General features: G+C 43.0%; 1 protein-coding gene across 1 annotated transcript; it reads left to right on the forward strand.

Moving 5' to 3' along the window:
• Positions 1–2,623: 2,623 nt before the first annotated feature.
• On the forward strand, positions 2,624–15,070 carry GTPBP4 (GTP binding protein 4). Its single transcript, XM_075082404.1, has 17 exons — positions 2,624–2,762; positions 3,486–3,656; positions 4,928–5,031; positions 5,109–5,245; positions 5,843–5,943; positions 6,321–6,413; positions 6,929–7,120; positions 7,216–7,281; positions 7,991–8,080; positions 9,588–9,698; positions 9,975–10,052; positions 10,161–10,212; positions 10,788–10,888; positions 11,804–12,001; positions 13,023–13,088; positions 14,221–14,355; positions 14,868–15,070. Exons 1-17 carry the CDS (start codon positions 2,715–2,717, stop codon positions 15,018–15,020), a joined length of 1,896 nt encoding a protein of 631 aa, XP_074938505.1. The 5' UTR covers positions 2,624–2,714; the 3' UTR covers positions 15,021–15,070.
• The last annotated feature ends 658 nt before the right edge of the window (positions 15,071–15,728 follow it).

Consider the following 15,728-nt stretch of genomic DNA (forward strand, 5'->3'; position numbering starts at 1 on the left):
GATGCATTTGTTGCAGAGGAATGCTTGGGTGGCTCCCGGGCAATGTCCGTTCTTGTGCCCATTTGCCCGAGCGCCTCTCTGGACAACCGGCACAGCACATGGTCTGAGTCTTGCTGCGTGCCACTAGTTTCTCTTGTATGAGGCACAAGAACAATTTTGTGTCATTTTTAATTTCAAAGTGATATGAGTTATAGTCTACTGGAGCAGTGTTTTTAAAACATGAAATGGAGAATAAATGTTACATGCCTGGAGTTTGTCATAAATGTGAATGAGCATGTCTGGGTGCAGAAAGCCAGCTGGGATAAGGAACTGTGCGGACCAAAAGGAACATAACTTGGCATGGTCCTACATCTCCTGGCTCTTGGAATAACTCTCCAGAGGACACAATACCCAGAACAGTACCCAGATTTTGTCTTTGAAGGAACTAGTTCTCTTGAAAACTTGAAAACTGCTCAAGAAAGTAATAATGTACATGCAGCGCGAGCCTGGGGGCCCTGGGGTCCAGCTACCGGATAATCTGAGCGTGGAGGGTCAGTTACACAGCAGGGTGCACAGGGCTTGCCAGAAACCGGAAAGGTGTGGAGATATGTCTAGAGAAAAGCTCCTTCTGCTCTAGAAAACGTTATTGCAGTCAAAACACAATATAAATAACGTGTGAAGTCAAATCTCGCTGCTCAAGAACACTTCAAGAAAGCAGCCTGAAGTGGTCGTATCAAACCATTTACGAAGCAGCACGCCCCTTCCTAACAGGGCAGCTGCAGCACTGTCGAGAGACTACAGAAACAGGGATGGCTCTAACAGCACGTTTGTGACTGAATAGTGCTCAAACAGTCATTACTGAAATTAATTTCTGGAAAGGATTAACTACTGGCTTAGCTGATTAGACGAATTCTTACTTTTCAAATACCTTACAAATTTCTAGTGCATTGGACAGCTGTTTGGAGCATTTCAGCAAAACTGGGAGAGCGCAACACAATAAAGGAAATGTGCAAGGAGTTATGCATTTATATTTCTAGTACTGCAGAAAAACATGTAATGACAGAGTACTACATGACTAAATTCTCTCAAGTGGAAAATGTCAAGCTTTGTGTGGAGAGGAAAAAAAGGTGTGGAAGTTAAGGGAATTCTTTATTTTTAATCTAACTTGCCTTCTTATCAGATAATTTGTAATTTATTTAAAACCAATGTATTTCAGTGCATGTCCACTTGCTATTAGTGTCAAGTAGAAAACATGGATCGACATGCACATTGCTGTTCCCGCCTGCATTCGGGTGTCCTCCCAGTTTATGTCTTAGGTCTCTGGATGTTTGCTGGAGATACGCAAAAAAGAACAGACCACATGGTATAGTCAAGATCATAAACTGTTCCAGAATTCACTCAGGCTTTGGCTTTGTCTGAAAGGATGTACAATTTAGTATGAGGCAAGCCACTGAAAGTTACTATTCATAAAAGAAAGGAATAAAAAAAAAAGAAAGAAAAAGGGCAGCAAGGCTGTGTGTGTTTGAAGTTAGGAGTCTAGTAGCTTGACAGAGGTGAAGCTGGAGGAGGTCCATGGTCCCAGGCCCAGCTGGAAGGAAGACGGAGTGTGTACCCCCAGCATTCCCATGCGCCCAGTACAGATATGCTTGTGCACACAGCCAGCCACACAGCCTCACCACCCGGGATTATCCAGTGGCTGGCCCCTGGAGCCCCTGGTCTCCCACTTGGATACATACACACACACACATATGTATGCATATGTATGTACATTGACATAAGTATGCGTGCCCAGGGCCCCTCCAGTTCCTGGCATCCCAGACACGTGGCTCCTGGGAACCGCTGCCCCTTTCCCTGCGGCAGGCACTCGGCTCCATAGGCGCAGGCACAGAACAGACAGCCCCGCAACCAGGGGAACGGTTACAAACGGAGTTTAATGTGGCAGGACAGACTGCGGTAACTGGGTGCGCAGGCCGCGGTCCGACAAGCGTACTGACCAGCCTGCTGGCATGCTACTGGCCTCTTTTATCACCTTTCCTCTCCATCTTCCCTAAACTTTTTCCTCCCTTACCCGTCTTAATCCCTCCCTTTTCCCAGCTTTGGTCCGTTCTCTAAACATCCCATGCGTCTTGTACAATCCCAAAAGGCTCTTCCCAGCCCCGTAAGCAGTCCGGCACCCCTGCAGTCTGCAGGGCGATCCCGACAGCTGCTCCCGTTGTCCCACCTGGTGCGTGGCGCTCCTGGGCCACAGCATCGCTGTGGTGGCCTGGGGGGAGCCAGGGCGGGGGCCCCTCGATCGCACTGACCAGATTATTGGGGTCCCTTCCCCCATCCTTGTTCTCCTTTGCAGTTGTTACCCTTTCAACACATAACCGCACAGGGTGAGCATATATTTTGCCTTCACGGTCCTACGGGGCACAAAACCTGACTGTTCCAAATCATACCACCAGGCCCTGGCTTGAAGCCCCGCTCACGGTGTGGTCTGTCTCCGGCAAGACCCCAACTCAATCCAGGGCGCTGCTCCCCACAGCAGGCCCGGGTCCTCCGAAGCCCCGCGAGGCCCGCCCCGGCCCCAGCGCGCCGGGGCCCACCAGCCCCGCCGTCCCCGGCGGGCGGCCACGCAGCCCACGGCCCGGCCCAGCCCGGCCCTGCCTCCCCGGGGCGGAACGGCGGGGCTCTCGCGAGAGGGCCCGCCTCGCTCCCTCTTCCGGCGGCGTGCGGCGAGGCTCGGGGTCGCCATGGCGCTCTACAACTTCAAGAAGATCACGGTGGTGCCGTCCGCCAAGGTACGGGCGCCGCGTCCCCTCCCGACCCCCTCCCGGTCCCCGCCCAGCGCCCCTCAGCGCCCGGCGGCCCCTTGGGCCGCGCCTCAGGAGAGCGCTGCTCTCCCGCCCCACTCCCGCTGCCGGCGTGGCCTCGGCCCTCTTCCCCGCCCCGCGGGACTCGTGGGCTCGCCCTGGGCTGGTGCTGCTGGGCCCGGCGGCCTGTACCATGGAAGGGGGGGGGGGGGGGGGGATTGCGGGGAGTCCTGCCGGGGCACTGCGGCCTGGGGAGGGATGCGGGGCTGCTCGGCTCAGCCTCGCGGGGCGGTCGGGGTGGCCCCCAGAAACATCCCTCCCGCCTTTTGAGGCAGGCTTAGCCTCACCGCTGCGCGCTCACTCAGAATCAAGGTCTCGCCTAGTCTAGCGAAGGAGCTTTCGACGGAAGCGCCGGAGCTCCCCGCGGGGGGCGGGCCGGCCGCCGACCCACCGAGCCCTGGGCTCTGGGCAGCCGGGCCCCCGAGCCGCGCCTGCGGGAGGCCGGCGCTCAGGTAACGGGCGTGAGCACCACGGGGGAAACGCGCAGGCGGCCCGCCACGGCCTGGCGGTGGGGACCCCTGCTCCGGCGCCTCGCAGAGCAGCGTGGCGCGCATGCGCTTCGCTGGGCTGCGTGCTGCTCCACCCAAAGAAAGTATATGGCTTATAAGAACTTGACAGTTTGAGTAATTAACAACATTTCCTTGGTTGCAGGACTTCATAGATTTGACATTGTCAAAGACTCAGCGGAAGACTCCAACTGTCATTCATAAACATTACCAAATCCATCGGATTCGACATTTTTACATGCGAAAAGTCAAATATACTCAGCAAAATTACCATGATAGACTCACTCAGATCTTAACAGATTTCCCCAAATTGGATGTAAGTGTTTTGTCATTTGTTCATAAAGGAGCTTTGCTTTCAGGAATACTTCTTCAATGGCATATTGGTTTTATTCCAGCTTATTTTGGCCTGAGCAATATCTTCCTGGTTCACTGCGTAGACAATTTTGACTGATTCCTGGTAAATTTTACTGGGAGTAATTTTAGGCAAACTTGTTCTGCAAAAATAATATGTTCCTGCTAAAAAAGGAAGTCTAAATTGTGCCCGTGGATGGTCATTGAAGGACGGGTTTTACAAGGTCATCAAATATGTTTGCCAGAAGCTGGTATTGAATGAAAAGAAAGTGGGGGGTGCAGTTTAAAGTATGTTGTGTCTGCTTATTTCTTCTTTGTGTGTGTGTGTGTATCTAAGTTGTGCTTATGGTTAGTCTTCCCTAGAAAATATTTGCAGGAAGTAAGAAGTATCCAAATGTATCACATTGCTTCCCACCTTCAGTTCTTCAGAAGTTACTTTGATAACAATAACGTTGTTCTTGGCCCCATAAAGGGTAGTGTTGGAAACACACTCTGACAAGACATCCATAGTCTTACCTTCCCAACAACTGTAGCTGGATCCATGTGTCCAGTGGGGCTTTTCTGTAGGCAGCTTTCTGCTCATGCTTAAATTGTTGTCCTGCAACCATATTTTTTGCATATCCAGTGAGTATTATTGCAGAATTCCCACAAGTATCTTCTGTGTTTTGCTTATCATCACATAATGAAATTTCTGCAAATAAGTACGCCAGTAGATGAAATATTTTATTTAAAAGTTTTGACCCAAAGATGTTGCTTCCTTGGAAAGGTGAAGGATTTAGTTGAGCATTGAAGAAGCTCTTCTTATCCAGTCTTACACAGAATTTAATCTAGCACTCAGAAAAAGGGACGAATTGATATTGGTGCTGTGTTTCTGGTATAGCGCAAATTTGCTGTTAGAAACTACTTCTGCAGGCGTTTTGCAGTTTCCTTATTGAAAAAAAAAGCCTTTGAAGTTGTAATGTGAAGTATTATACAAAGCAAAAGATGAAATGGAAACTCTGTATGAATGAGTCCAAGATGGACTTGCAGAATAAATGCTAAGTGGTAAAGATTTATGCATTTAATGATCAAGCAGATAATTTTTCTTACATAAGAAAGTAATGAAAACAGTTTGGCTTGTATTGTAATTTGTTTTGCGGTACTGGAGGGAAAAAAATGAACTTGCATAGTTGCTGAGAAATAGTCATCTTAAAGAAGGAAAATCAGGCTTAATTTTATTTTTTGCTTTTGTTTTAGGATATTCATCCTTTTTATGCAGATTTGATGAATGTTCTCTATGACAAAGATCATTACAAGCTGGCTTTGGGACAGGTTAATATTGCCAAGAATCTGATTGACAAGTAAGGGACATTAATTTCTTTGGTTTTGTACCTGCCGGGTTGATTGTTGGCTAAATTCTTATTTCTGGTCTCCACAGTGTTGCTAAGGACTATGTGCGGCTGATGAAGTATGGTGATTCTCTTTACCGCTGCAAACAGCTGAAACGTGCTGCTCTGGGACGAATGTGCACGATTATCAAAAGACAGAAACAAAGCTTGGAATATTTGGAGCAAGGTTTGTGTTGTAAATAGGCTAAAATAAGGCATGTGGATTCAGTGTAAAATTTATTCTTACACTTAATAACAGCTGGAAGACTGTGTTTAATACACACATGGGAAACAGAAATAGTTTCAAAATCCCCAGATACTTAGAAATTATTTTTTAACCAGGTGGTTTTCTCTTTGAAAATTCTTTAAATGTTATGGTGTTACTAACAGTTATAACATGTTTTTCTTTGCTTGAAAGTCACAGCCATGCTTTTACTTGTTATTTTCTCTTAGCGATTTGAAAAACAGTGCTAAATATTTTCCAAACATTACTCCTTACTTCAGGCTTATTATTATTTCAGGTTATGTTGCCTGATTTGATGGGGTCATTCTAGCTAAAAGATGGTGATCCTCATTTTTAAAATATTTATTAAGTTTCTTTTTGTGTTCTATGTGGATACTCGTGGAGTTTACACACTATTATGCATTTTCACAAATGATCAGGGAATTTATAATGTCAGAAGTTATTAATTTGTACATAAACAATTCAGCATATGAATTTTTATTCCACTTCAATAAAACTTAAATTATCACAAATATTTTTAAAATCTTTTTAACACTTCAGTGCGACAACATTTGTCTCGTTTGCCAACCATTGATCCCAACACACGAACTCTTCTGTTGTGTGGCTACCCGAATGTTGGAAAATCGAGCTTTATAAATAAGGTATGTGAATGTTTTTTTCAAAGTTAATGCTGAGATACCATTTCATTAAAATCAGGTAACATTTAAACAATTTGACATCATTATGGCATTGTGTGATGTGAGCAGTAGCAAATTCAAATGTGTGAGTAGAGGTTGAAGGAAATTGCTGGAGGGATAAATAGAAGATTGCTTTAGATTTCACTCTTAAAAAACATTATCTTTTCCAAAATAGCATGTATCCCATTCACATGTTTTCTGATAGATAAATTCTTGCAGAGAAGTCAGAATACCCTTTTTTAGCTTTTCTTGTAGCAAAGGAAGTGTATTATCATTACGACAAACCGCTTGCAACTTCAGGAAATTTCCAGTAAATGTGTGTGAATAAATCTTGTTTTAAGGTTACAAGAGCAGATGTAGAAGTGCAGCCTTATGCCTTTACCACAAAATCTCTCTTTGTGGGACATATGGATTATAAGTATCTGCGTTGGCAGGTAAGAACTATTAATATTTTGCATTTTATTTAAAGAATTCACTGGTTATAATCTGGTTTGCCGTTTTGCAACATGAGTTGCATTTTTGTGTCTTGATGAGACGCTGTGTCCAAGAGCTGCGGTGCAAGGTACAGTGTGCCAAGTGAAGGCAGTAGTCAAAATCTGTTCTAAAAATGTACAGGTATGGGTGTGTTTTCAATTTGAGGGAAGAATGGAAATGAAATTACTGACTAAAGCCAGCTCACTTTTTATCACTGTCAGATCCTGGGCCAGGTTGGGGCAGGCCTTTCCCTACTCGTTCAATACCTGGAGTGTTGGTTATTCTGAACCCCCATTCTCCCATTACTCTGTTTTCACATTCTCAATTTGGCTGAGTTTACAGTCTTACTTATAACTGAAAGGAAAGACTATTGCTGTCTTTAAAAAGTCAATATTGACCAGAAGCCAAACACATGTCCTGAAATAGCGGACCAATTATCCTGTACTAAGACCTGACTTAATTATGTTAATTTTAGGTAGTAGATACTCCTGGTATTTTGGATCATCCTTTGGAAGATAGGAACACCATCGAGATGCAGGCTATAACTGCGCTTGCACATCTTCGTGCTGCTGTGCTTTACGTGATGGATGTGTCTGAGCAGTGTGGGCATAGCCTGGAGGAGCAAGTAGAGCTCTTCAGAAATATTAAGCCATTGTTTGCTAACAAGGTAGGTTTGGTTTACATTATTAATAAAACCCAGGGGTTTATAACATAACTTGGATGATGGTTCTTTATCAAAATCTTTGATTTTCTGTTTATTAGCCACTTATAATTGTTGCAAACAAATGTGATGTGAAGAGGATTGCAGAGCTTCCTGAAGAGAGTCAGGTTAGACTACTACTCCCACCTCTCCTCCTTTCTTCTGATATTTACAAAAATATGCACAAGTGCCGTGGATGGATATAGTTTCTATTGGGCAGAAACTTTTACATGATCATTTCTTAATCTAACTATGTAATAATGTAATGGGAAGTAGCTTTCCAGGTCTTGACCCGTATCTTTTTTAAGTATGTCAAATGTATGTACTTGCCTGAATGTCATAAACACCAAGGAGACAGCAAGTGGTTTCAGCAGTCTCTAGCACTGTGAGAACTTTCAATTACTACTGTAGTTGGAAGGAAGACTGAATAGCCTTGTTCAATAATTTCCTTTTCAGTAAGAGTTCAGAGATGGTGAGCACTAGACTGAGAGTTGCAGTAGAAGGTCCCGCTGGGCAACACATGGAGCATATGCTGGGCTAGTTCTTCTGCATCTGCAAGTTCAAGGACACATAGAATTTGTGTCTCTCTCATTCTTTATTTCTTTTTTTCTCCCCTTATGGGTCACTTATAGGTGCCTTTTAGAAAGTAGTTATTTGCTTATAAAAGAAGGAGCAGGTTAAGTAGAACTGTAGTTGTAAAGTTTCTGTCATCTTTTTAGAAACACATTCTAATAAAATAGTAACGCGTTGCGTGTATTGATATTGGATTAAAATTTCCATTCTTAATGTCATGGTATATTAAGAATGTCATTCTTTGGGATAATGTTTCTATTATAGAAAATATTTGAAACTTTTGAAGCAGAAGGATTTTCTGTAATAGAGACAAGCACTCTAACAGAAGAAGGTGTAATCCAAGTTAAAACAGAGGTAAGTCCCTTTTCTCTCAATTTAATTCCAGACAAACAGCTAACATTTTGCCTCATTTCTCTGAATTCAATCTCAGTTAAACTGTACATTATAATGATAAACCTTAAGCATAGAATTGTAGAATCATTCATGTTGGAAAAGACCCTTAAGAGCATCAAGTCCAACTGTTAATGTAGCACTGCCAAGGTCACCACTAAACCATGTCCCTAAACACCATGTCTACATGTTTTTTAAATAGCTCCAGGGATGGTGACTCAACCACCTCCCTGGGCAGCCTGGTCCAATGTTTGACAACCCTTTCAGTGAAGAAATTTTTCCTAATATCCAATCTAAACCTCCCCTGGCGCAGCTTGAGGCCATTTCCTCTCATCCTTTCACTAGTAACTTGGGAGACTGACCCCCGCCTCACTACAACCTCCTTTCAGGTAGTTGTAGAGAGCAATAAGGTCTCCCTTCAGCCTCCTCTTCTCCACACGAAACAACCCCAGTTGCCTCAGCCGCTCCTCATAAGGCTTGCTCTCCAGACTCTTCACTGTCTTCGCTGCCCTTCTTTGGACACGCTCCAGCACCTCAATGTCCTTCTTGTAGTGAGGGGCCCAAAACTGAACACAAGCACTCGAGGTGCGACCTCAGCAGTGCCGAGTACAGGGGCACCGTCACCTCCCTGCTCCTGCTGGCCACACTATTCCTGATACAAGCCAGGATGCCATTGGCCTGCGTGGCCACCTGGGCACACTGCTGGCTCATGTTCAGCCGGCTGTCAGCCAACACCCGCAGGTCCTTCTCCACCAGGCAGCTCTCCAGCTGCTCTTCCCTAAGCCTGTAGCGTTGCATGGGGTTATTGTGAGCCAAGAGCAGGACCTGGCACTTGGCCTTGTTAAACCTCATACGATTGGCCTCAGCCCATCAATCCAGCCTGTCCAGATCCCTCTGCAGAGCCTTTCTACCCTCAAGCAGACCAACACTTCTGCCCAACTTGGTGTCATCTGCAAACTTAGTGAGGGTGCACATGATCCCCTCGTCCCTCATTGATAAAGATATTAAACAGAACTGGCCCCAGTACTGAGCCCTGGGGAACACCACTTGTGAGCGGCCGCCAGCTGGATTTAACTCCAGTCACGACAACTCTCTGGGCTTGGCCATCCAGCCAGCTTTTCACCCAGTGAAGAGTACACCCATCCAAGCCATGAGCAGCCAGTTTCTGCTGTGGGAATGCTGTCAGAAACAGTTTCAAGGCTTTACTAAAGTCCAGATAAACTTTGTGATCCTTTGTGAAAAATCATATCATCATTCATCTCATATAATAATAATAATAATAATCTCATATGCATCTTCCCATGATACTTTTTATATAAAATAATTCAGTGCTTTCTTGAGAGCGAGAGAGAGAAGAGGTTAGACACAAGATGAGATGTGGCACTAGATATTCAAGTTGAAAGCTTACTGTGCCCCTTGTTGTATCAGGAAGGCGTAATTCCTTACCTGATGTTGCTGTGTGCACTTTCAGGCCTGTGACAGACTGTTGGCCCATCGTGTTGATACTAAAATGAAAGGAAATAAAGTGAATGACGTATTGAATAGATTACACTTGGCCATGCCAACCAAAAGAGATAACAAGGTAAGCTATGTGTTCACACTGTTTAGTGTATTTCCCAGTCCCAGTGCTTCTAAAGTAGGATAAGAATTCTCTCATCTTAACATGTGAACAGCTTCATATGGTGAAATCTGCTTGTTTTTTATCTATAACTACCTTTGCTGGTGGGAGAGTCAGCTTAGGACTTTTGTATTCTTTAGAAATCCATTACTCTGCAATGGTGATATATATAACGTTATTTAAAAAATGGATTCAAACTTTTCCCATTTTTACTGGGGTGGATTGTTGCATTAATTTCAGGAGCGGCTGCCTTTTATACCTGAGGGAGCAGTAGCTCGTAAGAAACGCATGGAAGTAAACACACCCAGGAGGAAATTGGTAAGTGGCATCTCTTAATTAGGAGATCACCAAATGGATTTTAAATTTGCCATATTAGCCCATAGATTTAAAATTAGATGGTATATAAAGCCATTTATGTCTTTCCAGGAGAGAGATCTTGAACTTGAAATGGGAGATGATTATGTTTTGGATCTTCAGAGTAAGTATTATATAAGACTCAGTATTATTAAGCAGTCAAGTTTGGCTGTTTCAGTCTTAACGGAGAACACCTAAACCTGACTCCTTTCAACTAAGTACCAATGCCACCATTTTACTGCATACTGGCCTTTACTTCGGTTCCAGAACTGGTGATTTTCAGTGACTGTTCCGTGTTTTGTAATGTCACTTGGTTGTTTCCCATTTTAGAGTCACAGGCATATAATGACTGGTCTGATGATTCAAGTGTTCTTCCCTTCTGTTTTGTATTACACAATCTCATCAGTTCTTTTTGCTCTGTTAAGAACGTGACAATACGAGACATATTGCATATATGCTGTTTCAGCCGGATATCTGTTGCTTATTATGGCTTGGTGATGGATCTTGAAATTATCGAACAGTGTTTGGCAGTAGGATGGGGATCAGAAGTATCTGTGAACATGCCAGAGGTGCTATCAAATTCTTGCCACTTAGGGATATGACTTTTTTTTAAGATGGTGATTTGGGTGGTGTTTTCTGTGATTGAACATTCTTTGAAATTATTTTTGTCTCTTTATTAACTTTTTTTATATTTTTAAGAATATTGGGACTTAGTGAATTCATCCGAAAAATATGATAAGATACCAGAGATATGGGAAGGTCATAATATACTTGACTACATTGATCCAGATATAATGAGAGTGAGTTTTCCATTACTCTTTTTACACTTTTCTTGCCTCTTTATGCCTTTATTTGTTTAGTGTAAATTACTGTCTTTGTGGATTAAAAGCAATATGTCACAAGAACAAGTTCTTTTACATTGTCTGCACTTGCCATGGGAAGAGAGACTGTTTTCTGAATGGTAAAGGACAGAATTTGAGAAGAATGGAAAATTGCTTTATGTTGTCAGATTGATAGTGACCTTATCTTTTCCATCTTAAAATACGAGGTTTGCAGGAGAAGTTATATTGCTTCATTGACTACAGCCAGAAGGAATTCAGCTGTCAAACTTTATGTATTATTAATAATATTAAATTCACCCATCAAATTTATGTCTACTGGAGTATGATGTTTAAGGAAATGGACTGAATTCTTTATAATATTTTTATCTGATAACAAGCACTGTTCTTACTTTGTGCTGGTTGTTAATAAGGACAAGTAGTGAGTGCAGCCTCAGCAGTGAGCAGTGAGTGCAGGCCGGTTACACAGCTGGGTTCATCCGAATTGCTGGTGTTCCGGACTCAGGCCAAGTGTGTAGGAGGTGAGGGGTTTTTTTTCAGTGTTCAGAAACGGCACAGCTAGCGCAGTTCACAGTATAGCACATCTGCATACGCACGGTGCGCAGCTTCGGGGCAGTCAGGCAAGTGCAGACAAACGGTAATGCGATGTCATCAAGTCAGCCTGCCCAGTAGCGTGCCCCATATGTTCACGGTAATCTGGATCACCAGCTGCATTAAGTGTGGCTGGAGGGGTCATTATCAGGTAAATGTAGTTTCTCCTCTGAAGGGTCTGCATGCTGTCATGGCCCTGGGCTGTGCAAAAAGGTAATGTTGGGGATTGCAAGTCAAGGATTTGATGAGCATCTTGATTTTTGTTTCATCTCTTCAAAATCCAAGAAACTGGAAGAATTAGAGAAAGAGGAAGAGCTGCGAGAAGCTGCTGGAGAGTATGACAGTGAACCAGAAAGCGAAGATGAAGAAATGATGGAAATCCGACGGTTGGCACAACAGATCAGAGAAAAGAAGAAACTGAAAATCCTGCAGTCAAAGGAAAAAGATACTGGAGGTCCAAGGATGCCTAGAACAGCTAAAAAGGCAAGTATAGAACAGATTCTGTAGTAAAATCTTGCTGATGTATCATAACTTCACGAACACGTGTAACAATATTGGGTAATGGAACTGATCCCACCCTGGAAACATTCAAGGTCAGGCTGGCCGGGGCTCTGAGCAGCCTGATCTAGTTGAAGGTGTCCCTGCTCACTGCAGAGGGGTTGGACTAGATGACCTCTAAAGGTCCCTCCAACCCAAACCATTCTTGATTCTGTCATCCTATCCCTTTTTCTCATGTTTGGCCTTGCTGCTTGCTTCCTTCTGTGCCCCTGGGAGTTCAGCCCTCTGCTGAATTGTGGAGGCCAAGCCAGATGAGTGGTGGTAGCCCTTTTGTTGTGTCACACAAGTGAGTCTTTTGTAAAATTCCATATGTATTGCAGAAAAGGTTTTGAAGAATACAATTCAGCTTGTTTAGTTTGATTGCTGCATTGTAATTTTTTTATTATTTTAAATGCAAGGAATTAGGACAATTATGCACTTCAAATCAAAACAGTGTAAAATTTGTTAGGGAGCCCTCCCTATTTGGGAAAAGATTATTTCATTTTGGAAGCTAGGTATCACACTTTCCAATGTCAGAATCTCTTGGGACCAGTCCAAGGCAATTGCAGAATAACAAACTGGTAACCAGACATTTTGAGAAAATGAATCTTGCTCATTTGGCACCCAGTATTGATCTTTCCCAGAGCTGTGCCTTTGGGGAAAGAAGGAAACCTTTCTGACTGAAATACCTCTCTCTGTTTTTTGGGGGTAGGTGACAAACTATTTGAAAGATCCTTAGGGAACGCTGGGGCACTGCAGTCCTGTGAAGAAGGATTTATGGGTGAAGAGAATTAAGTTGCAATAAATGAAATGTGAGCTTAGGACTTTCATCATCTGCTTGTGAGATGCGCCGAAGGAATAAATATGTAGTGAATAGAACGGGCTTATGGTGGTATATTAGGACAAAAAATAAGGTAGAACCATAACTTTTTAAAAGAAGCATGTTTTCTTAACTGTATTTTTCCAGGTCCAACGGAAGGTGCTAGAGAAAGAAATGACTGATCTTGGACTCGACATGACTAATAAAGATGATGTAAGTTTTTGCTAATTAAACACAACCTTTATCTAAAAGAGATCAATTTCATTACATGCTAAATTTCTTTGAGCACATTTGAAGTCCGTATTAGAGTTGGCACAAGAGAGAGGTAGGGTCTATTAAGGAGAAAATAGGAAACCCAGATGAGGCAGTTCATACTGAATTTTTGAGTGATGTAATCAAAACATGTTGGGTAGGCTGATAAAAGAAACTAACATTTATCAAGGATCACATATATCTATGCACTGCTTTCTGTTGAAACTCTTGGAATTTGTGTAGGATTCAAGACTGGGGTTTGGCTAAATATACTTCTTCATTTTCAAGCCTGCTTGGCTGGATGAGACACCACTGTGTCAAAAATAGTAATGACAGAGCAGGCTTATCTTTTTACAGTTCATTAATTCTGCGAGTTGTAACTGAAGTTATTGAGGGCAACTGGCATCTTTAGATGTAGGGCAGCTAAAGTACTTCAAACATAGATTTGCCTTCAGGGGGCATTTCATTTTATCAGAAATTTTTTAAAAAATCCATTTTGTACAGCCAATCCAGCCGCTTTACGTCTATCTAGATCTTGAGACCTCAAATTCTTCCCCTAAACAAGGAGTTAGGAAACAAGGGATGCCAACGCAACACATCTGAAGCAAGCATTTATGCTTCCCAGAGTGACACGCCATGGTGATTTAGGAGCGATCTCCGTGAGGAGGAATTTAATACTTATGCTGTAGGATGATAAGTCTTCATGTCTGATATTCTTCAGGGCTTTGTCCTGTAAACAGGGCAGTAATCAGGGTAGGTTTCTTCATTGCTTTTTTGCTGTTGCAAAATTGCTTTAGTATTGCTATCCATTAATTTGTCTGTGTCTTTTTAGCCATTACTTATGAAAAAAATCAGAAAACTGGATTTAATAATTGTGAAAAGAATGTGCTAATATTCACTGCCATTTGAATATTACTGTAGGACAGAGCAGTGACCAGCAGTTGACAAGGTCTTAATGTTCCTATGGAATAACCGACATAACGTACCACTGCAGTCCCTTTCCTGTTTCTTCATATTAGTCTAATTAGAAATGGGGCACGTCTGAGCTGGTTGTTTCTGGTTTTAATAATTAAAGTGATGTTTTGAATTTCAGGCACATTATGTGAGAAGGTCCCGTAGTGTTACAAGGAAACGTAAACGCGATGAGTCTGAAACCCCCAAATCTGCGGCACGCAGTCGCAGCTCCTCTCGCACGCCGCGGGATGTTTCTGGTCTTCGGGATGAAAAGGTTTGTTGAAGTTATTTACCTTTAGAGTAGTTAAAACAGCACGGTTGTACTTAAACCAGCTCCTGGGAAACTTCATATGAGGCTAGTTATGTTTGTCCAGAGTTCATCTTTCTTCTCTTTGCAGCTTTGTCTTCTGTTTGTTTGCCCTTTCTCTACTTCAGAAATGCCTAGTTCATTCTTAAAAATAAGCCGTAATAGCACAGGCTAAGAAGGACGTTCTAAATTTTTGTCTCTGAATGGGAGTATGAAGGAGTTGGCCTAGAGGCTGTGGAGTTCCACCATTAGTAAGCTGGGAATTCCAGGGGCAGCACGATCATGCTGTTAGTGTACTGGAAGAAGAGTTTTGCCAAGGAGGATTAGTGTCACTTGCAGTGATGCTGTTGCAGACTGTGGCTTATCTTGGGTGTCAGTTAACGTCCTTGTTAAATCATCTGGCCTAGCAGTTTTTTAAAAGGTAACGCTAGTTGCCTGAGTTACTGAGGAAGTTACTCTGCATGTTTGTTTTTAAATAGATGGTGAAGAAGGTCAAGGTTATGGCAAAGAAAGCTCAAAAGAAAATGAATCGCCTGGGCAAGAAAGGAGAGTCGGACAGACACATATTTAACTTGAAGCCAAAGCATCTGCTGGCTGGAAAGAGAAAATCTGGTAAAACACAGAGAAGATAAGCAGTTTCCTGAATTAAAACTAAATAAAACTTTCAGTTTATTAAAACTAACTTCTAGTCCTCTTTTCCTTTTTAGGCATATAGAGTGTTTAAAAAGTACGTGGTTTGTGTTAGTAGTTAAGATACTTGAAGCTCACAGAGGGAAGGTTCTGATACCTTGATCTTGCAGTCCCAAGTAATAGCATGAGAAAATTGTCAGTACCAGTGGCAGAAACCATTTCTAAATAGACATTAAAAATACCACCTCATTCCATCTTCTTACTACTGACTTTCATGTAGCAATAAAGCATTTAAAGTTCTATGTAAAACTAGATTTAAAATGAGGTTAGGTCTAGAAATGTGAAGTATTTATTAATGAAGCTACCATCAGAATTAAGAATGCACAGCATTGTGCAGTACTGTGTCAGTAAGGTTTGGTTTTCTGTGTGCAAGCTACTTCTTTGTCTAGTAAGTGATGAGCTTATGCTGCAGGGGAAGGCTGAACTTGGTGGGGAAGCACCGGGAGACTGACGCGTGCTGCGCAGTCAGCGTGCGTGCACCGAGCCCGTTCTGCAGGAGCAGGAGGAACACTGCCACTTCACTGAGCTGATCAGGGCCTGGAGCTGGACCAATAATTGCAGTTTCAGTACTGACCGGCCATCTGTAATAGCCCCAAACAGCACGGGCAGGGAAGGTGACAGCTTGCAACTTCCGATATTTCAGATTGTTA

The sequence above is a fragment of the Phalacrocorax aristotelis genome, chromosome 2 (assembly GCF_949628215.1).
Source record: "Phalacrocorax aristotelis chromosome 2, bGulAri2.1, whole genome shotgun sequence".
Classification (NCBI taxonomy): domain Eukaryota; kingdom Metazoa; phylum Chordata; class Aves; order Suliformes; family Phalacrocoracidae; genus Phalacrocorax; species Phalacrocorax aristotelis.